The 26,595-nt window shown below is 37.6% G+C and overlaps 1 protein-coding gene across 2 annotated transcripts in view; it reads left to right on the forward strand.

Moving 5' to 3' along the window:
• Nucleotides 1–26,595, forward strand: part of Col4a1 (Collagen type IV alpha 1) — a 250,469-nt gene that overhangs the window by 132,040 nt on the left and 91,834 nt on the right. The window contains exon 3 of one of the 2 annotated variants that reach the window (XM_067118825.1): nucleotides 18,681–18,724. The exons of the other annotated variant lie outside the window; for it this stretch is intronic. Within the exon in view, the coding sequence (XP_066974926.1) occupies nucleotides 18,681–18,724 (44 nt within the window). The remainder of the gene's footprint in view (nucleotides 1–18,680; nucleotides 18,725–26,595) is intronic. 2 annotated transcript variants of the gene reach the window in all.

Below are 26,595 nucleotides of genomic sequence, written 5' to 3' on the forward strand. Positions count from 1 at the left end.
AACCAACTGGTTGCCCAAAGCAACGGGACTACAAGCAATGTCAGAATCGAACCCATTATGAGAAATGAATTTCTATCACCAGAAAATAAATTCCTCTAATTCTTCATTGGTCGGTCGGAGAGTCGAACGCTGGGCCAACAGCGTGCTATTCGAGAGCTCTACCCACCCCTCCAATGAAGAACTAAGTCATCAGCAAATACAGTATGTCCTGTATTTCCACGACTGTTTTGTAGGATATGCAGTGTCGCGCTCTGTCACCATATCTTTAAACGTTTACTTTGTGGATACATCGAGAGAGAGAGAGAGAGAGAGAGAGAGAGAGAGAGAGAGAGAGAGAGAAAGCAATTCACCTTGCTTAACCGCCTCAGATCATGTACTCATGACCCAGACAAGCCAGCAACGGTCATTGTTTTTCCCCTCCCCCTCCCAACCCCTTCCCTTCCTCCCTCCTTAGCTCTTTGACCTTCGCATGCACCAGAACCGCAATTTTGTATTTTTATCTTTTTTTGTACTTGTTATAATAGGCAATTACCTCAAGGGATCTAATCTAGAACCCACAGCACTTTCACCTTTCGCTCACGTTCATGATATATGCGCAAATGTTGCTGAGATCTGCGCAGAGGGTGTAGAGATAAGATCAGATGTTATTATATAATTTGGTGGTTGGTTTAGGGTAAGCTATATTATGCCACCACGGGCCCTTGCCCTAAGCATGATAAGATATGAAAGGCCTGGTATGGACCTCGATACTCTTCCATCCCAACAAGGATGATGTTTTTATATCTGAGTGAATATATCATTCCAGGTATAGGCGCATCTTCGCTCTCGTGGGCCATACAATAGCCACTCATTACGTGCTATTATTATCACCTACCTGCTTATTATCAATGCTATGGATGTTCGGCAACGTTTACACCTGGGACAGGGATCTTTTAGGGCGTTGTGGAGAGGTCTGCAGAGAAAGCCAACCTTCTGTTAGTTTTTTTCATCCGTCTCTTTTGTTTGGAAAGCGGTTTAAACACGCATACGTTGCATGTATGAATTAGCGGTAAACTGAGGGAAGTTACGGTTAGAGAAATAGAAACAGTTGCTTATAAGGTGCCACATGCCTTATATTCTATCTATATATCTATTTATCTGTCTATATATATATATATATATATATATATATATGTGTGTGTGTGTGTGTGTGTGTGTGTGTGTGTGTGTGTGTGAGTATGTGTGCGCTGGTGTGTGTGGATATGTGTGTTTGTTTGTTCACAGCGAACTACATATCTTTAGAGGTAGGCAGTTTTCTCTCCTTTCCAAGTGCTAGTTTTATAACTTGATATTTAACTTCCGTCACTGAGTGTAACTTCAGGTTACTGGCAGACTGATAGAGAAATGCTTTAATTATATGTGTTCTTGTAACATGATAAAGCGAATCATGCACCCGCATGCATGGTGACTAATGTTCTCACGCATGAATAGGTGCGAATGTGTGCTGGGCAGTGAAGGAGACATTAGGGATGTTTGGTAGGCACTGCCTCAGAGGAAGTATAGAGGGGGAGGGGGGAGGTTTAGACAGGTCAGGAGGTCAGAGGGGTTGGGTCATTCCGGTCCTTTTGGGGGTGAGATTGGCTTTCAAGAGCCATAGAGGGAAGCCGTAAGTGTTTCTGAAATTGACTTTTAAAGACTTCAGAAACTTATAAAGGGAACTGGTTTTTAGGACTCGAGCTCCAACACGCATCTGTCGTTTCTACTTCATGTGCTCATAAGGCTCACAGAAGGACCTGGAGAGAGAGAGAGAGAGGCTCTTAAGAATATCCTGTGAATGGTTTCACCTCAGTGAGACGAGGATTACCTCGTCGAGGCCCTTCCGCTTTGATAGTATACAAGTTGACGGAGTATTAAACGCACCCGCCTGGCTCTCTCTCTCTCTCTCTCTCTCTCTCTCTTCTCTCTCTCTCTCTCTCTCTCTCTCTCTCTCTGCATCTTGCCTATGACTCACGATTTTAGATTAATAAATAGGAACACATTTCACAGCTTTGGGCAACAGATGCATACTGGACTTTTAGGAATATGCCCATCGTCGTTCGGGTCGAGAATCGAACACGGGTCCCTCAGTTTGTGAGACAGACGTCCTTTACCATTGCTGAGAGAGAGAGAGAGAGAGAGAGAGAGAGAGAGAGAATTCAGTATGCACTTCTGAATTTGATCATAATTCCTTCTTCGGTACGTTGTTCTTTTATTGTCCTCCTGGAGAGAGAGAGAGAGAGAGAGAGAGAGAGAGAGAGAGTTCAGTATGCACTACAGTCGTTTGATCATCATTCCTTCTTCGATAGGTTGTTCTTTAGGGAGAGGGAGAGAGAGAGAGTTCAGTATTCACTATTGTCTTTTCCTTTAACGAAAAGTGTAACATTACAAGCCACGTTCGAGAGAGAGAGTTCAGTATCAACTACTGTCTTTTCCTTTAGAGAAAAGTGTAACCTTACAAGCCATGTTCGGGAGAGAGAGAGAGAGTTCAGTATTAACTACTGTCTTTTCCTTTAGAGAAAAGTGTAACCTTACAAGCCATGTTCGGGAGAGAGAGAGAGAGTTCAGTATTAACTACTGTCTTTTCCTTTAGAGAAAAGTGTAACATTACAAGTCATGTTCGGGAGAGAGAGAGAGAGAGAGAAAGAGAGAAATAGAGAGAGAGAGAGAGAGAGAGAGAGTTCAGCATTAACTACTGTCTTTTCCTTAAGAGAAAAGTGTAACATTACAAGTCATGTTCGAGAGAGAGAGAGAGAGAGAGAGAGAGAGAGAGTTCAGCATTAACTACCGTCTTTTCCTTTAGAGTAAAATGTGTAACATTACAAGCCATGTTCTCGCCTCCTGATATTAGGAAGATCCATGTTTTCCTTTTCGTAACACAGATGATTGCTCATGATAAGTATCGAACTATGCCAGTTCCAGAATTGTGGCTTCGGATTTCTCTGAAAAAAAAAAAAAATAGAAACAAGAAAGTTACGCTAAAATCATAGTATAATCGGACAGCAATTTATGTCCGTGGCCTTTGCAATTTAGTTGTAGGAAAGTAAGATGCGCTAGAAACTGAAGTTTATGTTGAGGCATATTTATAAAGAATGATTTAGTGAGAAACAGATGCATATATTATTTCTTTTTATAGTTTCATGAGTCATGAGTTTAGGTAAACATACACGAACCAACGTAAGTTTGTATATAAATACTCAAAATTTTTCTGATGTGTAAATACACTGGCTGAATAAAACCCCCTGTGATGCAGACTATGCATGAGTCATTGGAAATCTGTTCTATATCAACATGATGTATTTACTAAAACTTATCCTATACTTTCCTAAAATAATCGTGTTCCCCACTGAGTTTATTATCGTAAGTAATGTTACTTTTAGTATTTGTTTACTCTCGTTATGCACTTAAATTCAAGCAATAACAAACCTTGCAAGTTTTTGCGGTTTACTCGTGAACTCATGAGCTGGCTATTCCTGGGTTCTATATTTGGGGATGTGCACTCATGCGGTGCATTGTAGGCATTACTTAAGGTTCTTTGCAGCGTCCCTTCGGCCCCTAGCTGCAACCCCTTTCATTCCTTTTACTGTACCTCCGTTCATATTCTCTTTCTTTCCACCATCTCCTGACAATTGTTTCATAGTGCAACCGCGAGGTTTTCTTGCTGTTACACCTTTCAAACCTCCTTTACTCTCAACTTTCCTTTCAGCGCTGAATGACCTCATAGGTCGCAGCGCTTGGCCTTTGGCATAAATCTTCTTCTTCTTCTTCTTCTTCTTCTTCTTCTTCTTCTTCTTTCTTCTTCTTCTTCAGTATTTTGGGTGTGCATTACTCCCCTCCTTCGCCTCCTCTTTCAAGATCCAAAGGCGGGATCACGAGATCCTGGGGGAAGATACGTCTAAAACTTTATATTTTCTTAAGGGAGAGGCCATCGCTAAGCGGTTTACTGACGTAGGCTATGAATTCTTAGCCTGTCGGATGACATGCATTCGCTTCGACTAAGCCCTTGATTGGGCCAGAGATACCGAATGGACACCTTACCTTCGACTCTGTGAGTGAGGTTGGCTGAGGAAAAGTAGTAATATGAGCTTTAAATAGTGAATAGATGGAAAGCTACCTTAAAAGCGGATACTACTAAAAAAATAAAGTATCGTAGCTTACAGTATTTTTTCGGGGATGATCAAGAACTTCAAGGTTTAACTTATAGTAATTCATATCTTGACTCCAAAATAATGGGTTCGGTTTTAGTTTGATCTTTTCATTTTCATGGTTTTGTGCGCGTGTTAGACACGCTCTTCTTTTTATAAACACTTGACCTAAAATGACCTGACACCTTTATTAGATAAGTGATAAAATGGTACTGTATTATACCTTCTCTGAATATCCTACCAACATGATTTAGTACTGTTCATGCGTGTGTTAAACACACGCTTCTTTTTATAAACACTTGACCTAAAATGACTTGACATCTTATTACATAAGTGATAAAATGCTATTATATCTTCTATGAATATCCTACCTTCATGATTTAGTACTGAATACTCTCTTTGAATAATTGTCAGCTCGTTCAGGCTTCAAAGCCAATTTTACAAGGAGATATTGTCTTGATATAAAAGCCTGATGAGGTTATAGGGGAAGGGGCTTCATTCTATCCAAGATTGTATCCAGGTACGGCCAAGCTTCGGTGCTAGGCAAAGGTTGAAAGCTTTTATTCTCTTTTATGGTGGTCGTGGAGAGAGAGAGAGAGAGAGGGAACACGTTAGCGGCCGTTGTTGCCAAGTAGGGGTTTATTGAAAAAATTTCCTTTTCAGAAATTTTTTTCTTAAAATGCTTTGAAACTAAACCTTTTTTTTTATCAGGAATATGTTAACCCAAGTTTTGCTTGGTGTTAATTATTTCATTTCAAAAGGTTACTTTTATTTCGACTAAATTTTGTGCCCGAAGAGGAAGGACGGAATGGTGATGCCCGAGGCGAATTTTTAAAGATCCTTCTCTTGTTATCAGTGGTACATGAGAAGAGGAGCCGCTTTGTGCACACGCCTTTAAACAGTCACATTTATGCACACACAAGTTATTATATATATATATATATATATATATATATATATACACAGTATATATACATATGATGCACACACATTATTACATATATATATATATATATATATATATATATATATATATATATATATATATATATATATATATATATATATATATATATATATATATATATATATACAGTATATATACATATGATGCACACACACACATACACACACACATATATATATATATATATATATATATATATATATATATATATATATATATATATATACAGTATATATATGATATGATGCACATGCACACACATATATATATGTATATGTATATATATGTATATATATATATATATATATATATATATATATATATATATATTTATATATATATATATATATATATATATATATATATATATATATATTTATATATATATATATATATATATATATATATATATATATATATATATATATATATATATATATATATATATATATATATATAGTGTGTGTGCACATTTGGCTGGCAATTTAGAAGCATTTTTTTGTATAATTTAAAAGTTCGAGTTGTCCATCTGTTATTCAACAATTTTTTTTTAATTTTGTAAGCTTATACCCTTTTGCTAACTTCAGCAGTCATTTTCCTTAGTCTTTACTGTATATGAATCAACATTTTGTTAATTTATTTCTGGGCATTTTTGGGATTTCATTCTGATGAATTTTTTCCTTTTATTCCTTTTCATTGTGTGTCGCCCATCTGCCATTCGAAGTCTTTACTGTCCGAAATGTGGGTCCTTGCGACCATGACCCTTTTCGGCGGAAGTCGTTGACCTTCCGTTGTGTCATCTCGTCTTACTGATGACGAGCCCAGACGAGGTCACCTTCAGTTGATCTTGTTCGAGATGTAAAACTGATTTGATTTGGACTGTGTGTACACACCCAGCCTTACACATGTATATCGGTAAACATCATCTTTATAAATATTATGAATTTTTTGTTTCAAATTATGTACTTGTCAAAGTGCAGTGTACATGCAGGGATGTATGAATGTATACAGTCTTGCACACGTATATTTATAAACAGAGGATTTATCTTATTAAACTTCTCATCCGTTTGTGTAAGAAATTGCAGACTTGTTAAAGCGCGGTGTATCCATTTTACTGTAACGTTATTTTTCAGTACCAGGCTGAATTAGAGTAAGAAATTCCATTAGAGCAGCCGAAAAAATCGACGGAAAATGAAGCTCTTCTAGATTTTCGCTAATCTCTGAAGAAGAAGAAGAAGAAGAAGAAGAAGAAGAAGAAGAAGAAGAAGATCATAAAATTAAGAAAATAAAGAGACGAGGTATGAGTGTGGGTTACCGATGAATATTTGCTGTTTTCGTCATTTATGTTTATTTTGGGGAGGAAAGGCCGAGAAAGGGGAACCAGAGTAAACCGGAAGAACTGGCGCATAAAGGAGGACGCGTCTAAAGGAAGAATGGCGAGGGTGGAAAGCCCAATAATAGCATGGTTTTGAACGTCGACTGGAAGTCGTTGGTTCGAGTCACATAGGTACCAAATCATTATCACTTATTATTCCCCTTCGGTGATATTTTCAAAGTGACCCGAACTGGATATTAAACGACATTTATAGCTTAATGTTTCTATATAAAATGCCACGGTGATGTGATAAAAATTCATATATATTATATACTGTATATATAATATATATATATATAGTGTGTGTATGTTTGTTTGGACGAATCTATGTGTGTATATTGAGTTTTAGTGTTTGTTTGTACCAACTTTTCCGTATGAAGTACTTCCTTGCCCAGCTGATAATTACATTTTCAAATGCAATGTAACCTCGTAAGTGAATCAATGCTGCACTGACCCTCAGTTTGGTGGAAAATCATATCATATTAGACGAATGAGGAGAAATAAGTTAGTCTATAATTGAAGTGTGACTAGCCAGATCTTCTAACTGACCAAGGGAGTCACAACGATAAAAAAAAAAAAATCAAAAGAAAGGTGTGACTAAGCAGCGGGACTCCTCAAGAAAAGGGAACTGAAAGATCATGTGGCCGATAGAAGAGGATAAAGAAGAGAAGATAAAGTTATGGCCTTTAGGGCGTTGCTGCCAATGAATGCGAATGACCGTAGTGCGCAATAACTTTTTTTATTCATCTTTTTTTTTTTTGCGGAACTAGGATGACACAGAGGTGGACAGTGCTGTCTTACTCAAGCGGTGTCATTAAAAGAAGTATTAAAGGGCTTCCATTTACATCCACAGTCTCTTGGGATGAAACTTTGGTTACGGAGGCTTGGTTTCCACTGAGGGAAGGGATTTAAAAGAAGCTTGGCGATCTGTGTTTTGATTGATACGGTCTTAATGCCGGAGTCACTTCCGCAGGAGTGTCTTTTTCCGTGATTGTGCGTTTGTTTAGTTATCATTGTGTCTATCTTTTGGGAACAGTTTCAGCGGGTAGTTTTGCATATAGTTTTGCAGTACTTGATTTTGCGTTATTAATTGTTTTCCTTTTTTATTTTTTCCTTGGCGCTCTTACTAGCTGGAGGAATTCAAAATTTGATGATCAAAAGATTCGCCTACTATTTTCAGGGCGGGTTTGCTGTCTACTAAAAATCTGCCTAATATTTATTTCTGGTGCTGCGAATCCAGAACTAGAGAGGCTGGTCGGAGATACTTGCGCTCAATTTGAGCTTAGCTTCGGTTCCTTTCAGAACATTCGTGTGTAGCGAGTGGCTGCTGACGAGTCATACGTCGTATCATCAGGGGCAACTGCAACGGGAGACGGCTTTCCCATCCGCATCCTCTTGTGCAGTGCAGCTTATGCTGAGGGCGCTGGCCACTCTGATGATGGAAACGACCTATGAGATCACCGGGTGAAAACAGTATCACCCCGAAGGGCGTCTTGTGACACGGCAGCTCTGGGACCTTCTCGCTTTCGTTAAGAATATTATTTATCGCCTTCTGCATCCCCCTCCCGACGTTCGGGGAATTGTTTGTCTAACTACAGAAACAACTGTCGTGTAAATGTTAAGGGAGGCGTTGTGAAAATAAGCTCCCGGAGGTGGGGGGTTGAGATGGGATGGGGAAGGGGGCGTGAGACATTATACACTGTTATTCTCAGTTCATCAGGATGTTGTGCAATGCATTCGTGTCCACTGCTTGTGTAAATTGCGATGTTATGGAGTCATGAGGCAAGGAAATACTTTGAGTTCATCGGTATTAATGTGATTATTACAGGCTGCAGTTGTGGTGCTTTTGGCAATAATAATGATGACTTCGCTTTTTTAATCCTTTTTTCTTTTCTGCGGTGATAATGAAAACATTTGCGTATTATATTTAGTGAATTTTTGCTGTCGACTAGGAACAGGCCCACTCTCCTTTGTGGCATTCTGTGCTCCACTGTATCTCAGCTATCACAGATCAGCCCATGCACATGTTGTAGAGCAAGTTATGAAATTCCTGGACACTATCGGAAGAACCAAGATGCAATTCCACTGGTCATTTCAGAGTCTCCAGTACTGGTCTTAATTCCAATTCGATCTGGCTACCTTGTATGCAACCACAAAGTCAAGTCCAGCTTTAACGTTTTCAGTAATTGCAGTTAGTAGTATCTAAGTCCGCACAAGGAAGGGACTCAACGATGTATTTCCCCAATCTCTCTCTCCCTCTCTCTCTTTCTTTCTTGAGTTGTGTTTACAACGGTTTATCTCCTCGGCTTTTACACTCAAGATATACAGTACATACACATGCATTTAAATATTATATATGTATATATATATATTATATATATATATATATATATATATATATATATATATATATATATATATATATAATTAAATATATATATATGTATTGCAACAAATCACTGGATACGTGTGATGATGATATATGCATCAGCCAGAGAAATATGTACGTGTATATATATATATATATATATATATATATATATATATATATATATATATATATATATATAGAGAGAGAGAGAGAGAGAGAGAGAGAGAGAGAGAGCATTCGTGTTTATGGTCGTGAAATCTCCCCAAGATTTTAGTTAGTATATTTAAACTGCCAGTCTGCTTTGTCGCTTAGGGTTGAATGTTTATTGTGTAATTCATGCGCAAACGAATTAGTAAAATGTTATTCAGACATTATTCATGCATACCCATTTAGTTTCTGTTTTTTTCATCACTAATTAAAGACAAAAGGCTCCTATCTCTTAATGCCTTACGGTCTGACAATAACTGATGCTACCAAATAATCGAGGGTTTAAATCCTCCTCCTGGCGAAGTGAGTGACGTCACAAAACAAACATTTCTGAGATACGACCGCCTAATTTATGGACACACACGTCATCTTCCGCTCCCATAGATCACCGCCAGGCCTCGTAGTCATATCCACGTTCCTTCCTATCTTCTCTTAACGGCAACTATTGTCCAAAGGTCCGTGCTGGCATAAGGCCGTCCTAATGTCCAACCAACTAAACCCCAACCCTTAGCTGACATTGGTGATTGTTGGCGTCTAGTATTGATTCGGTTTCGTGAGAAGTCTTCGTCTTTTAGTGCATAAAGAGTGACTGTTGACTTTGATCCAGAGAGAGAGAGAGAGAGAGAGAGAGAGAGAGGCTGAAGTTGCGATTGCGTTAGTTATGTTCGTAGTGAAACTAGGTATTTTGGGATAAATGACATGGTAATGAGGTATATTAGGACTATAATCAGTCCCCTGCAGCTTTGCAATAGCGATTCCGCCCACTGCAACGTCACAACCACCACTTGATGCTGATTGGTTGGCAATTATTTTGCGAAGATGTTAAATTGTATCTATTTTTATTAATAAATTATTAGGAATGATTATTATACCATTTTGAAAACTAAGGCTTCATTACCATCCAAAAGAAACATTATAGCAAGAAATATCAAAAGCATATCTAAATTTCGATAAAAAGTATGAAAATAGTAAAACATAAAATAAGCAGTGTGTTGCGCAGCGGTGTCAAGTGGTTATGGTAACACACGTGCACCCGAGATCACACTGGTGACTGGAGAACGGATGTGTTCGAACAGGTGCAATATCATTGCAGAATAATGCCCATCGCCGATTGATAAATTGTCACATATGTTCACCATTCTCAGTACAACATCGAGACTCTCAAAGATATGAAAACTTTTATTTTCTTTTGTTTTTAGAGAATTTTTCTGTATGTTAATACATTCATAAAATCGAATTCATTGCAATCGTTTACACATCCGGTGAGATGACACGCAGCAGAGTTAGGTCTTCTCAGATATCTGTATTATTAAAACGTAATAACGGATATTTATTAAATATGAAATTTTAATTGAAATTACATCTTCGTTTGATTAACCACTTTGCACAGCATTTGCGAACTATTTACAGTACATACTTTTAATCTAATTTCATATAAAATAACCATTTCCAAGTTTCACTGGGGTGTTTACGCGCCAAAATTAGCCTGGCGTAGGCTGGCTATCCTGCTGACAATTGTCTAATTGTGACGATTCCAGAACGGCACTGATCTTTTTCCCTAAAATAGATCTTCGCTGTTACGCCTAGTAATCTTCATGTTTACTTAATTTTCTGCATAACGGTTAGTAAAATCGGTAAATTTTTACTTTAATACCAGCATCGCTCGCATGAGCGCCGTGTTTAGTACCATCCCCATGGGAATGAAGGTTGAAATATAAACAAAAGACGGCAGATATCTCGACGACAGTGAATTTACGAACACACAATCGAAACTCCTATGTCGAGTTTTGAAATTTAAAGGAAAATACTGCCAAGTTTTGTTTACTTCCGAATAAGCATAAGGGAGCAGACTGATTTACGTTATGATACGCTCATAATATTAAGAGTTTTTTTTTTCCATAGCGAATATTTACAAATATATAATAAGCATGACAATCTGATTTTTTAAGTAATTAAAACTTAATATATTTATGTACCAATATACTTAGCTGTAGTATACACAGTAGAATTATCGGTTTTCTTTTTCATTAATAAATTAAGAGTGCACTAGAAAAAAACGTAGAATTAAGATTGGACTTCTCTGTTTTGTTCAAACTACCGTGAATAGGCCTTCGCTTTGCTTATAGTTGCCGTAGAAATTAATCATCATATTGTATAAAGTTTGTTATGAATTTCTTAAAGGAATTATTTTCTTTCAATAGAATTTAAAAGGTAACATTGACCTACATGTTAAATATCTTATTTTTGGTTTTTGCAACTTCTAACATTTAGATTACAGGAATAGGCCTACGTTATTTTCAGCCTTTTTTTTTTAGTACGGTTATTATTGTTATTGTTGTTGAGATTATTCTTGTTGTTGTCACCGTTCTTGCTTTTGCTCTGTTATTCTTGTTCATGGCTGCTGTTGTTATGGTTGTTTGTTGTTTTCTAGTAAAATATTTCCAGATAATAAACGTAGTTTTTTAAAATGAGCATAGGCCTATTTATAAAATACTGTAACGTCAGAATGTTGGCTGCAGCAATATTTCAAAGGAAATAATTTATGTTCTGCAACTGTCACGATAAAGCTTGAGAGAGAGAGAGAGAGAGAGAGAGAGAGAGAGAGAGAGAGAGAGAGAGAGAGTCGTAAAGGATTAGTTATATTCACAATGAATATGAGAACATGCGAATGGGCTTCCTAGATGAAGTAATCCTAGATTTGCATCGAACTAATTATACTCAATGAAAGGAGAAATGTAAACATATTATACGATTATCACATGTTAGTACCATAAACCTCACAAGGGGATATCCTGATGCTGAGAGATCACTTCGGAGAAGAAGAAAAATCTAAAAGTAAACAACATCGAAGCCAAACAAAAAAAAAAAAAAGAAAAAAGAAAAAGAAGAAGTAAGGACATGTTAATTGCGTCATCGGTAGGATGGGATTCTCGTGTGACATGTTTTGGCGGGAATTGCGTAGGATGATTGCCTCTTTGACCCGCTTTTAGTTTTTTTAATTCTTCCCCCGTTTTTTTTTATTGTCTTTTATGTATTTTCTTCTTTTCTTTGTTTTTTTTATGGTAAACTTTATTAAAATGATAATTCAGAGGAATTATTTCCATTCATTTGTAGTGATATTACAAGATATAATTCATGTTTGATACAATTAAGTAATAAGCATAATTATATATGTATATATATGTGTGTGTGTGTGTGTGTTTGTGTAGAGCCCTTTTATGTTTTAACCAATGTGAAATCGTTGCTCGACTTAAACGACGAGGGATGTATTTGTCAAATCGAATTATCTATGTAAGCCAACAAATTTATTATTATTATTATTATTTTTTTTATTTTTTTTTTATTAATTGACTAGCCAGATTAATGAATGAAGACTGCTACTATGAGTTCCCAGTTCCCGATAGGTGCTCACGGCCGGTTGTTCCCGACGAAGAGCAATCATAGGCTATAAGTAAGTGGAGTTACTCGGTGGCATTTTTATGATCACGTCGGCGGAGGGTCGCCTGTGTTAAAGGGTGTAAAGCCGAGACCTCTCCTTCGTCAGGTGTTTTGGCATTTGGCTGTTGTTTGTTCAGTGGTTGTCACGTCATTAGGAGGGCCTAGTTAGCGCCACCAACACGGGAGGGAACGAATAGGTTCGCAAAGTCTCCTCGTCTTCTTCCGGATGAGCAGAGGTTTTGTAGGGTCACGTGGCGTCTCGGGTGCTGTACTTCATTTCATTAGTACCATAATGGAGTCCAGGTTTGCGTAAAGACTTGCCGTTTTGAAAGCCTCTTTTTTGACATGTTTCCGCTGAGGAAGTATAGTCAGTTACGTTCCTGTATCTATACAAAAGTTGATTGTTGCATGTTGTATCATTTACATCGGGGGCTTTTTTGATACCTAGTACTATGAGTGTCTCTGAAAAGCGGTAAGCCCTTATACGAGTATAAAGTCTCTGTGGTAAAGAGCTGACATTGTTGATTAGCAAAAGTATTCTCTTGTCATTCGGGTGGAAATATGATACAGATGTGCTACATTGAATGAGTTATAAAGTTGTTTAATTGATTAAATGTTCTAAATCTCCTCTAGTTTTTGTTCAAACGTAGATTTGGATGGCGCTACTCATGCCTTGACGGTAATGTGGACTCTTAAGGTGTCCCTCGCCCTACCTGATAAGGTCAGTTGTGAAAAAACGAAACACCATTACACGCGCGCGCGCAAGCACGCAGTTTTTCTTCTCTTTTTTTGCGGTTTAAAATGACGTTTTCTCTCATTTAGAAATATTATGTATAGTTCTACATAACTCTGCGTTTTTTACATGCTTTTATTTAACTTGACTTCTGCGTCCGTCCATCTGTTTTGGTCAAATCTTGTCCCTTGTGGAAGTGGTGCTTAATCTAAAAATAACATTTTAGTTTAAAAGGAATTCTGCTTTCGAAAGTCATTAACATTTGATGCCGGACGTAAAGAAAGGAAACCACATTAGTCTGGTTGGTAAAGGATTCTCTCTCCTCTCTCTCTCTCTCTCTCTCTCTCTCTCTCTCTCTCTCTCCTTACAGAGCGGTTCAGCATCCATCACTATTTAATTTGTCTCATAAAAAAACTCCCATCCCTCTGTGTGCTTGAGAGAGAGATAGAGAGAGGGAGAGCTTGGTCGTTAAGGCTCGTTGTTTTTTTTACATATGAATGCGATATATATTCTTGGTCAAGTTAATTGTCTTGCTAATTAAGTATGATTATCATCCTGGAGACGGCACAATTTTGTAAATGTCACATTACAATCCATTAGAACTGAAATATTTATGATGCATTTTCAGTACTAGTAGGAGTGGAAGAATTCCAACCTAATGCTAACCATATCGTCCAAGTCTTGAAGTGGTAGCTTCTTAGTTATCCTCAAGAAGTCAGTCATTTCTTATATTGCTATTTCTGCGTTGATGGAAAATGGCCGTTTTGCTTCAGTAAATAGAGAAAAATATCTTTTTTAATGCTTATCATGGAGGTGTGGTAAATTCATCTTTTGGAATATCTGTATATCCAATTCCTTTCAGCAAAGAATTCTTGAATAACGTCACTCTCGTTGCCATTTCAAAGAGTCTGTTATAATCAATTTCGTTGGTCACTTAACGCGACTGTACTTTAATTACAGTTAAAAATGATCTCAATGTTATTTGGGTAAAAGTCAGATGTCATTCTGCTTTTCACTTGGGTCTCCAGGGACGAAAGTATTTGGAGACAGTCTGTTTGTTTATTCAATTTCAGATCTTATTGTGCAGTACTAACCCCAGCATGCACATCCTCTTTCTCATAATATGCTTGAAGTTAAAAAAAAAAAAGTAAATTGGCAGAGGTATGGCGATAAAAAGAGGGATTTTTTGTAATTGGTTAAAATCATTCTCTTGTGACTTTATTTGTTTGGGTTGGGTGTTGGTTATTTCACGTTGTCTGGATGGTTCAAAGGGTTGTCGGTTTTCATTTCTGTAAGATTGTGACATTTTGGAAGTCACTTTTTCTAATTTATACTGTGTGTGAAGCATATTTTTATTTTAATTTTAAGCGTGAATGTGGGAGTGCATTCATAAGCAGAGATGTTGTCCTGAGGGAGAGAGAGAGAATACCACTTTCTGCAAACAGCCATCAGGGTCGAAGCAAAGGAATCAAAAACATCTAGAAAATTTTTATTTGAATGGAACTTCCGTCTAATAGTCCTGTTAAGCTCCCACATCATTACATTCGAGAACAAAATTTCTGTAAGATTGTGACATTTTGGACTTCACTTTTTCTAATTTATACTGTGTGTGTGAAGCATATTTTAATTTTTATTTTAAGCGTGAATGTGGGAGTGCATTCATAAGCAGAGATGTTGTCCTGAGAGAGAGAGAGAGAGAGAGAGAGAGAGAGAGAGAGAGAGAGAGAGAGAGAGAGAGAGAGAGAATACCACTTTCTGCAAATAATCGTCAGAGTCGAAGTAAAGGAATCAAAAACATCTAGAGAATTTTAATTTGAATGGAATTTCCGTCTAATAGTCCTGTTAAGCTTCCACATCATTACATTCGAGAACAAAATTATATACACGCCAAACGGAGCATAGGAAAGTTTCAGCCACACACAAACACACACAGAGAAGTAACTTGATCTCCTGAGGAGGAGTGGGAGGATGGCGTAGTTGGTGGGGATAGGCGAGTGGGTGCTGAAGGTCGACCTCCGCCTTTACTGAAGATGTAGGAGGGGAGAGAGAGAGAGAGGATGAGGGAGGAGGAGGGCAGGGGAGAAGGATGCTATTTCCACTCATTGTTACGAACAGTTTATCTGCGTTACTTCTTTATCCATAATACTCCATCGTGTTCATACCTCCGAGTTAGGAGCTGTTATGTTTTTTATTGATTTTATTATCCCTATTAATTGTTTCGTCTTTATTAAGTATTTCACTGCACGTACCAAAATCTGTTACATATATTTTATTACATATGATCATCTGTTCTTGTTTTGTATATTATTCAGCCCAGCTAAGCTCTATGCATTTATATTTATATTTATATTACCAATTCTGAATCCCTTCTGAGCAATGTTTTTATATAGAGCATTATCACTATCAGTGCTTTTGCTCAGACTATGTACGACCGTCTTTATCGCAAATTGTATGCATCACAGTATACTCGTTTAAGGATACACAAGTATACTCACTTGTCTGTGCGTACCACATACAGAAGACAGGATATGGAGAGTGTTGAGAATGTACTCTCTACAGCCGAAAGTATTTATAGCTTTATAGCTGCTTGATAGCATCTGCGTAATGGTACTATTAAAGTGATTTATAAACTACATGATTGTCGGCCTCCTCCTCCTCCTCCTTCTCTCTCTCTCTTCTCTCTCTCTCTCTCTCTATTCTTCTTCTTTTTCTTCTTTCTAAACGACCCTAGAAACACGTTTATTTATATTTGTATAGTTTTCTGTTTTCTTTGTTTTCTTCTTCTTTTCTAAAATGCCAAGAAAATACGTTCATTTATATTTGCTTGGCTTTCATTTCTGCCTCATCTATCTATACGTCTGTCTGTCTGTCTCCTGCCATTATCGGAGGAATCACCATGCTCACCATCATAGTTGTCAAACACTATCAACATCACCTCCTTTTGCTTTCATGTGTGTGTGTGTCTGTGTGTGTGCGTGGGGATGACTTCCTCTCGTCTCCTGTGCCAGCATCAGTTGTATATCCTTGTTCCCAGGCATCGGGGATCTTGCTGCTGCTTGCTTTTGCATGCTTCGTATACTTGATATTGTAGGGTCTCTCTCTCTCTCTCTCTCTCTCTCTCTCTCTCTCTCTCTCTCTCTCTGGCCTTGTCGTGTTTACAACCGAATAGACCCATGTCCGCTCCGAGGACGAGTAAGGAACGCTATGGGCTCAGTCTGTAATCCAGTTGCCTCAGACAGTGAATTATGGACTTGGGTGTTAGTCCACTGCTGTGAATCGCAGCTGTGGTGGAGAGAATAAGGGGAAATTAACAGACGTGAATTTATCAGTGCTCAAAACGGGAGGACCTCGACGAGGTAATCCCCCACGCCATTCAAGTGATACCATTGCAAATTGGTCAGATACTTTCTCTCTCTCTCTCTCTCTCTCTCTCTCTCTCTCTCTCTCTCTCTCTCTTGCATGAGTCTCCTCATTTGCCCTTTGACCTTCTGTTGTGACTAGGGGCCATGAGGAGGGGGAAGAGGGGAGGAAGGAGAGGGACAGGCTTGAACAGGAAGGAGGCAACATAACTGGAATATATCTCAGGACAAAAGGGCTCCTCGTCTCCACGGCGTTTGCTTTTGAATTTATGCCACATATTTTTCGTCTGGTGCCACTTGGCCAACTCAGGGTGCCAACCAACCAACCAACCAACCAACCAACCAACCAACCAACCGCCCAGCAGCCTACGCCTTCATTTCTCGTCCTCCCTCCTGGGACGCTTTTATTGGAAGCTATGGCGTTTGGGGCATAACTTGCCCTTGATGGAGAATAGCGTTGAAGGATGATTTGGTCAGAACTATTAAATAGCAGATGCCCCTCCTTTGGCGGGATCCTTTGTCGTAGGACCTTCTGTTGACGACCCCGCGGCTGTACTTTTTTGACATAAACGCCGAATTTCATTGGCTCTGCTTTTGTTAGAGGTGGCAGTCCGTCTGAAGGATAATTTAAGCGTCACATTATACGGTTGGCATCTTGCACACTAGAAGCCTGGGAAGGTATGCTTTTGTTGCAGAGGGCCCAACCATTCTTTTTATGTGGCTCTCTCTCTCTCTCTCTCTCTCTCTATACTCTCTCTCTCAAATTCCCCTGAATTTAAAGAGTGTGAAGGTATTTTATATCATTAGGAATATGAATTTCATAGAAATAAAATGGGTTAGGAACGAACGACGATGGAAGGAAAATTTCGAGTCTGTTATTCCTTATTCCGTAACACGGCTACTGAATATTTCCCTGCTGTCTTTATAAATATTCTTGTATGCTTTGTTTTTCTTTGTCACCTTCCTTTGTTTTTCCGTCGACCTCAGTCTTATTTTCCGAAGACAGCCAGCCATAGATTCAAACTGTACCGTTAAATTTTCTCTTTCATGAGTTTCCTCTCTAGCTGTGTCTCGAATTTTCTTCCTTCTATAATCTGTTTCAACCACAGTTCTGGAAGCACACACACACACACACACACACACACACACACACACACACACACACACACACACACACACACGCTTCTTTTCGCCATATGCCTTTTTCCCATTATAGTTGGGGCGGGCCGTAGGGGGGTAGTGCCGTCAGTGCGCCTCACGTGGTGCACTGTAGGCATTACTCCAGGTTCTTTGCATCGTCCCTTCGGCACTTAGCTGCAACCTTTTTCATTCCTTTTACTGTACCTCTATTCATATTCCCGTTCTTCCATTATCTGACTTTTCACCCTCTGTAACAACTGTTTCTTAGTGCAACTGTGAGGGTTTTCTTCCTGTTACACCTTTCAGACGTTCTTACTGTCAATTTCCCTTTCAGCGCTGAATGACCTCAGAGGTCCCAGCGCTAAGCCTTTGGCCTAAATATTATATTCCAGTTCTACATATTCCATAGTAGGGGGGAGGGTGCGGGCACCCGGTTTCTGTTCTCAGGAAGTCTTTAAGGGTATTTCAGTTATGCCATGCCCCCTTTTCTTAACCATAGCAAGTACTGCCACCCACTCAGAGCTGGGATCCACGGACCTAGTAAACATGAGCCAAAGCTGTAACCACCCCCTCCCCCCCGCCCCGTGTATGTGTGTGTTTCTGTCTGTGTGTACACGTCTGATTTATATTCAGGTGAACTCCCAAACGCTTATATCAGTCATTTTAAAAGTGAGAACAGGCTATTTATAGAGTACATGTATATCTCCTGAAGAGGACTAGTGGATTCTCAAATTACTAAGCTTATACAATAGTAAGTTGTGTTTGTGTGTAAGATATTGTGGGAAACTGCTTTGCTTACCATTGCATGTTGCGAACCCACATTTTATCGTGTGATAAATATTAAGAAAGAAAAAAGAATATTAAAATAATGAAAACAGAAACGAAGTAAATCATGATAATCTTTATTAAGATTTTTTCTCTCATTTTCAGGTACGTTGCCTCTCTTGGGAGTATGGAAGAATTTCGTAAAACTGGTTTGTATTCTCTCTGTCTCTCTCTCTCTCTCTCTCTATCTCTCTCTCTCTGTTTTTAAATAAATAATTCATTTTCGCGCTTGTATTCTTGTATGGTATAAATATGCCTTCTATGCATACTATACCAACATTTTACGTTAAAAAAAAAAAGAATATCAATACTCTTATTTAAGTTAATGCCCTGTCCTCTTAACGCAACCATATATTGAATATGCTCTTCGTTGGGAGAGTCGGTAGAGCTGTGGACTGGCACTCGCCAGGCCCGAGTTCGAGTCTCCGGCCGGCTGCCCGAGTTCGAGTCTCCGGCCGGCTGCCCGAGTTCGAGTCTCCGGCCGGCTGCCCGAGTTCGAGTCTCTGGCCGGCTGATGAAGAGTTAGAGGAATTTATTTCTGGTGATAGAAATTCATTTCTCGATATAATGTGGTTCGGATTCCACAATAAGCTGTAGGTCCCGTTGCTAAGTAACCATTTGGTTCTTAGCCACGTAAAATAAGTCTAATGCTTCGGGCCAGCCCTAGGAGAACTGTTAATCAGCTCAGTGGTCTGGTAAAACTAAGGTACACTTTTACTCATACATTGAATATAGGAAGCGATTGGTGGAAAAGATCGCGCTAATAAGCAGCCAAAGAGAGTCGGATCGAGATAAATCTAACCCCGTTGGGGCTAACTGATCCGTCAGTTCTGAAAAGAAAATGGAAATAAGAATAACAAGTAAAAAATGCGCCGAAGTTTCTTCGGTGCAATAGAGTTTTCTGTATAGCCGCTACAACAAATAATCAAGGCCACCGAAAATAGATCTCTCTTTCGCTGGTCTCGGTACAGTGCTGTATGAGCCGCGGCCCATAAAACTTCAACCACGGGCCAGGGGTGGCATATCCCATATCGTTGCCAGAAGCACAATTCTGGCTAACTTTAACGTTGAATAAAATACATACTACTGAGGCTAGAGGGCTGCAATTTGGTATGTTTGATGACTGGAGGGTGGATGATCTGAGGCGGACAGAAAAAGTGGGGACGGACAGACAAAGCCGGCACAACAGTTTTCTTTTACAGAAAACTGAAAAGCTAAATATATAGGAATTCAGAAAGTTGATGGTAAATACATGTAGATGGGAAACCTTCATATAAAGTATGTTTTGATAATCTTTAGTACTACAGCAATAGTTTGGGAAGGTTCTGAATACATCGGAATAGTTATTTAGGAACCGTCACTTATCGTGCTTTCACAATATAAACAAAATCAAAAGCATCCTCTCTCGCTTAGTAGACTTGTATTTAAAAGAATTTGGTTTATGCTTGTATATTCCCAAATTCACTACCTGCCATGTCCATTTACAGAAGTATAAACCTTATGTAAATGTTAATTAGACACACGCACACAAACACACACACAGCCCCAAATATAGCAAACCTGTCTGGTATCTGATGATGTCTGATAATGCTTTCTCAGTAGCTTCGCATTCTTATCCGTGTTTCGGAAAGTGAGTCGTTAATGTATCAGTCACAGAGGCAGAAGGAATAGTGAAGGTTACAAGTGTATATAATAATAATAATTTCTTCTTCTTCTTCTTCTTCTTCTTCTTCTTCTTCTTCTTCTTATTATTATTATTATTATTATTATTATTATTATTATTATTATTATTTAAGAGGTTAAGATAGATCTTTAACTGAGTGATTTCTTGACTTAAAACTGAACTGATGTCTGTAACTACAATTAAACGGCGATCATTCATGCAAAATTTGCAAAATGCGTTTGACGCGTTCATTAATTCCAGTTAGTAGATTCATACGATCATTGCGTGGATGAAGAGAATGCCCACACAGACACACACACACATATATATACTCGTATATATATACTGTATATACTGTATATATATATATATATATATATATATATATATATATATATATATATATATATAGAGAGAGAGAGAGAGAGAGAGAGAGAGAGAGAGAGAGAGAGAGAGAGAGAGAGAGAGAGTTTCTCCAGAAGCTGATTTAGTGTATTACCACATAATCTGGTATCTGAGTATTTATACCTTGTATATAAAACCTGTATGTTGAAAGTATTTCTAAATATACATAGATGTAAAAACATTATACGTCAGTATTTACTGGTGCTTTATTTGTGATATTTTATCTCTCTCTCTCTCTCTCTCTCTCTCTCTCTCTTCTTCTCTCTCTCTCTCTCTCTCTCTCTCTCTCTCTCTCTCTCATGTCTCCAGAAGCACGACAGAAGTAACACGAACAGCCTCCTCGATCCTTAATAGGATATTTTCATGCGGTTTGCTGGAATTAAGATCCTCCGAGCGTGTCCCAGAATAGAGAACGACTCATTTTGGGGCATAATATTTAGGGTCAGTTTCAGCAGGGAAGTTTGTTACTGGCGCTGCTGCTGTTGCTGCTGCTGCTCCTGCTGCTACTTCTGCTGTTCCGTTCATCCGTATTTGGATAAGAGCTGGAACGGGTCTTGCTTTACTTACACCGAGAGAGAGAGAGAGAGAAGGCGGTGTCCATTTCTTGCTATAAACGTATAGCATCTTTAGGTGTTTTAAACTTTCGCCTTCTGATGGGAGAGAGAGAGAGAGAGAGAGAAAAAAGGTGGTGGCCATTTCTTGCTATAAACGCATAGCATCTTGAGGTGTTTAAACTTTCGCCTTCTGATAGAGAGAGAGAGAGAGAGAGAGAGAGAGAGAGAGAGAGAGAGAGAGAAGGCGGGGACCATATCTTGCTATAAACGTCTGGCTTCTTGAAGTGTTTTCTTAGCTTTCGCATTCTGATGCTCCTCCTCTCTCTCTCATCTTAGTCATAGTCAAGTTGCAGTTTGCATTATTTACATACTGAACGTCTCATCTTTAAGGCAAGGGAGGGAATATCGTTGTTCCCTTTTAGGTAAAGATCCAGAATATGAATTGATGTTTAGTTACGTAAGACAATTTTTCTTTGTTGGTTATAACTTACTTTGAAACTTAACTTGTCTATATTATAAAAGTAAATACTTATTTATTTACCTGGTGTTCGTTTATTTGACAGAAATAGCGTCCATGCTTTTTATAATCGATTTGTAGTCAGCGAGTGAATGATTAAAATCAGGTTCTTGTTATTTCTATTTTTGCTTTAAGTTTGTTGCAAGGATTGAAAGTGGCCATCAGCCTACCTAACAATATGCATAATTGGCTCTTGTGAAGAACCTCATCTAATGTTTGTCTGATGTCTCACTGCCTCTTCAAGGTATCTGGCATTCGAGACTTCTTTTGAGGCAAGTTATTGCCGTGGGGGACTTGAAAAGAGAAAATTTTGGAGAAGGGCATTTGAAATCTCGCAATTATCTCGACAGCACCGAAGAAGTAATACGGCATAGAACCGAGAAGGATATATATATATATATATATATATATATATATATATATATATATATATATATATATATATATATATATATGTATGTGTGTGTGTGTGTGTGTGTGTGTGTGTATGTGTATGTGTGTATATATATATATATGTATACAGAGAGAGAGAGAGAGAGAGAGGAGATGGTCCTACCTGTACAAAACCTTCAGCGGGGCAAGGCATTACCTGTTAGGAGCCCATCCCAAAGTGGGTTCGGTCATTAGATGAACTGACCATTGAAAGTCATGAGACAGATAGATACATGTAGAGAGAGAGAGAGAGAGAGAGAGACCTTTAGCGGGGCTTTATCGAATCGAATAGGTCAAGGAATTATGCACTGGAAGCTCATCCTTAAGTGGGTTTGGTCATTATAAGAACTGGCCATTGAAGTCATGAGACAGATAGAGAGAGAGAGGATTAACCGACCAGAGAAAGCGAAAACCTATTAAAACCCGTAGAAGGAGTTGCACGGAGCCCTTGTGCACGGGTTGTTAATTTAGGTGTCAGGTCAGTTAGGAGGCAGGTGCCGATAGGGACCTCGGTGAACTCGTTGCTCTTGATAATACTCTTTTCGGGCCAACGTTTTCATTTTACAACGATGGGGTGTTTTATAATGGCTGGGGATTAAGACAAAAATATGCAGTTATATGTAAATGCTTATGTTGTCACAGGTTGATATTGTTTTTTATACACTTTTATTTAGCTTGCTTTTTTCAGTTTGTTTGTCTGTCTGTCTGGGTCAAATCTTGTAACTCAATTTTCGACTTGTTCCCTTTCATCGGATGGACTTGAAATTTTGCATGGTTACTCCATCCCGGTGACAATACAACCTTACATGATCAGTAGATCAGCAATGACCTCTAGTGACCCAACAGTGACCTCTCCCAGTATCTCAGGATTTGTATGAAACTCTTTAGATTTTTCATACCTTTTTTGACTTTAGAATAAGGTAATAACTCTATGGATTTTTCAAACCTTCTTTAGCTCGACAGGATATCAATTTCGTTAGCTGCAATCATAAATCGGTTACAATTCTGTTAAAACTAAAAAGAATCAAATAAAAAAGTCAAAAATTTTTTGAAACACTTATTAAAAAACACTAATAAGTAAAAATAATTTTGAGACATGTCTATGCCCACGCTTTTATTTTTTGTGAGACATGATTAATCAGGAGAAAATCTGGTGTGCCTCAAAAATTATTTTTACTTATTGCATTTTAATAAAAGCATGTTTTAACATTTTTTTTAGTTTTTTTATTACATAAAGGTATACACATTCATGCCTACATAGGATATATGTAATTATATATATAATTTATATATGATATATATATATACTTTTATATATATATAAATATAATATATTTATATATGTATATATGTAAAAATATACACACACAGTATATATATACAGTATATGTATGTATATATATATATATATATATATATATATATATATATATATATATATATATATATATATATATATATATATGCTATGTAGGCATGAAGGTGTATACCTTTATGCAATAAAAATAAAAATAAATTCTCAAACACGCTTTTATTAAAATGCACCAAAGAGTAAAAAATAATTTTTCGAGACGCACCAGGATTTTCTTACAATGAATCACGTCTACAAAATAAAAGATGGCAGCCAAACATGGAAGGAAATGCTACAAGAAATAAGAAAGTGTCTCAAAAAATAATTTTTTATCTATCCCTGTATATGTATATATGTGTGCGTGTACTTTTTTTTATCAAAAGAAAATACATGTGAATGGAACAACCATCTGCCTACACATTTCTGTACGCGTGTGTTCTGGAGGAAATAAACAAGCGATATTTATGGCTGTGGCGGGAGGGAAGAAAATTGGAGGCTCGGAATTAGGCTTCTGTAATCGCCAGGAATCTCTCGAGATGACTTCGCCGCCCCCAACACACCGTTATGGAGAGAACCCCCGTCAGATTTACATACCCTCTGACTCGCACGCCATGCCACAGGCTCTCTCACCGGCTTCCTCTTTGTAGTATCTGTGTATTTTCCATGCATAATGCACATAGACAAATTATATGTATGTATGTATATATATATATATATATATATATATATATATATATATATATATATATATATATATACATATACATAAACACACACATACATATACAGTGTATGTGTATATGTATATAAATATATATAAATATATATATATATATATATATATATATATATATATATATATATAACACACACAATGCATACACATACACACACAGATAACGACAGGAAAGGTGAAAATCCCAAGACCAGGCACGTGATGTTTTCGTATAATGTACTATTTTTCGTGTACGTAATGCATGAAAGCACTTTGTACTTGGTCTCTTTTTTTAATTATCACCTTCCTGTCGTTATCTACGTACATATTTGTCATGTGAAGTGTGTGATTATATTATATATATATATATATATATATATATATATATATATATATATATATATATATATAATATATATATATATATATATATATATATATATATATATATAAAATGTATTTGCACTGCAAATAATATGATGAATCTATTTGCATATAATTTATTAGAATATATCTTTGCACTGCATTTATTATATATATATATATATATATATATATATATATATATATATATATATATATATGTGTGTGTGTGTGTGTGTGTGTGTGTATGTATGCATGAGATTGGGATGTGAATGAGGGAGAGAGAGGGGTATGAAAAGAAAAATACATGTTAGAACCATAACTTCAATTGCAGGTTTTTTGTAAACAAGTAACTGTTACTGTCATGTGTTTCTGTTATAACCGCAACGAACAATTGCTTTTTCCAAGATAAGTGAGGTTTTTGGGGGCGGTGGGGGGGTAAATGAGAATCGGTGAACGGGAGAATGGGCGCGTTAGTTGCTGGTTATTTCAAAATTTTTTCAAGATTCCTGTCAGTGTCTTGTGGATGAGATGCATTTTTATATGAGTATATGAGAGTAAAATTATGGAAATAAGCAGATAATTTACATTTAAAAAAATGCCTGTCTGGGTTTGTCTAACAAGAGAATTTCACCTTGTAACATTAAGCGAAATGAAGACTGATGTGAGTCTTAAGAATATTTTAATGGCAGCCATTTTAGAAGATGGGGATCTTAGCAATAGCGAGAGTTTACGCAAGTTAAGCGATGCCACCGTCTAGATATATGGGCTATTTACGAGATTCCTTCATGCGCCCAACAATAACCGACCCTCTTCAGTCATGGAAGATGCCTTCTGATACGGTGTCTTTTAACAGGACCGTTTATGAGAATAGGGACGTATTTAGATGATGGATCGCCACAACAGAACCCTCAGTCTTGGCCTAATTTATCCCAAGACGCCGCGGGGAGATCGAAAAAGGGACCCCGAGACCATGAAATATGTGCCTCGGCTCTGAAGAAGAAGAAGAAGAAGAAGAAGAAGAAGAAGAAATAATATTAGTAGTCCTCGTGAGGGGCAGGTCAGGGCGAGAAAAGACGGCGGTCCTTTAGAGGGTTAAATTCCATTTCGTCCCTCGTTGAAGAAGAATACGACGACGACGAAAAGAGAAAGAAGAAGGGGGAAAGGTGTTGATGAGGTGATGGGAGATTTGTCCTTGCCAGACAGAGACCGTTAGGAATTCACATCTCGCGATTAGTTTTGATTCTCCTGCAGTTGCGAATTTCTGAGGCGTCTTTATGCAACTCATAAACATGGATAATATTCCTCTTGTCAGGCAGACAATGTAGCTGGCATTTTATTTTTATGGAACTATGAAACAGTTGTATGAATTAATACAAGACAGTTATAGTCTGTATGTCTTGTTATGCAAATCTTGTTATCGATTTAGAGCATGTTTCAAAAAATGAGAGTAACTACTCGAGATTTAAAATAGCAGAATTTTTGCTCACTGCTTTATAAAATTAATTTTTTGCATATTAGATTTACCGAGATACGATTGTGGAAATTATATTCTGAGGAATAATAGGCGTTCCTAATAACAGGCAGGATTGTGTATCATGGATTCTGGGCGAAAATCCACGTCTTGTAATTCAGAATTTACATATTGACATTTTATCACAATAAGGGGGCCGGGGGGAATGGATATGTATGCGGAATGAGGAAGGGACAGGTAATATTATTATTTCTTTCCTGATGTTAAAACATTTGAATGTACTGAATGTGATTTTGTTCAAAATCGGAAATGCCTAAGATTTACAAAACAGAAGTTAACGTTTAAGACTGAATATATGCACATTATTACATTTTCTTAGAGATACAAGGAGTAACTTGAAGAAAACTTAGGGATTTTTTCCTTCCGTGTAACCTTAATCTGCTGGAGATTCATTGCTAGATTTCTTTGTTGAATGTTCATAGTTTATTCATCAGCAAAGTGAGGTGTATATAAGCATGTATGTATAGTGTAATGAGAGAGAGAGAG

The sequence above is a fragment of the Macrobrachium rosenbergii genome, chromosome 2 (assembly GCF_040412425.1).
Source record: "Macrobrachium rosenbergii isolate ZJJX-2024 chromosome 2, ASM4041242v1, whole genome shotgun sequence".
Classification (NCBI taxonomy): Eukaryota; Metazoa; Arthropoda; class Malacostraca; order Decapoda; family Palaemonidae; genus Macrobrachium; species Macrobrachium rosenbergii.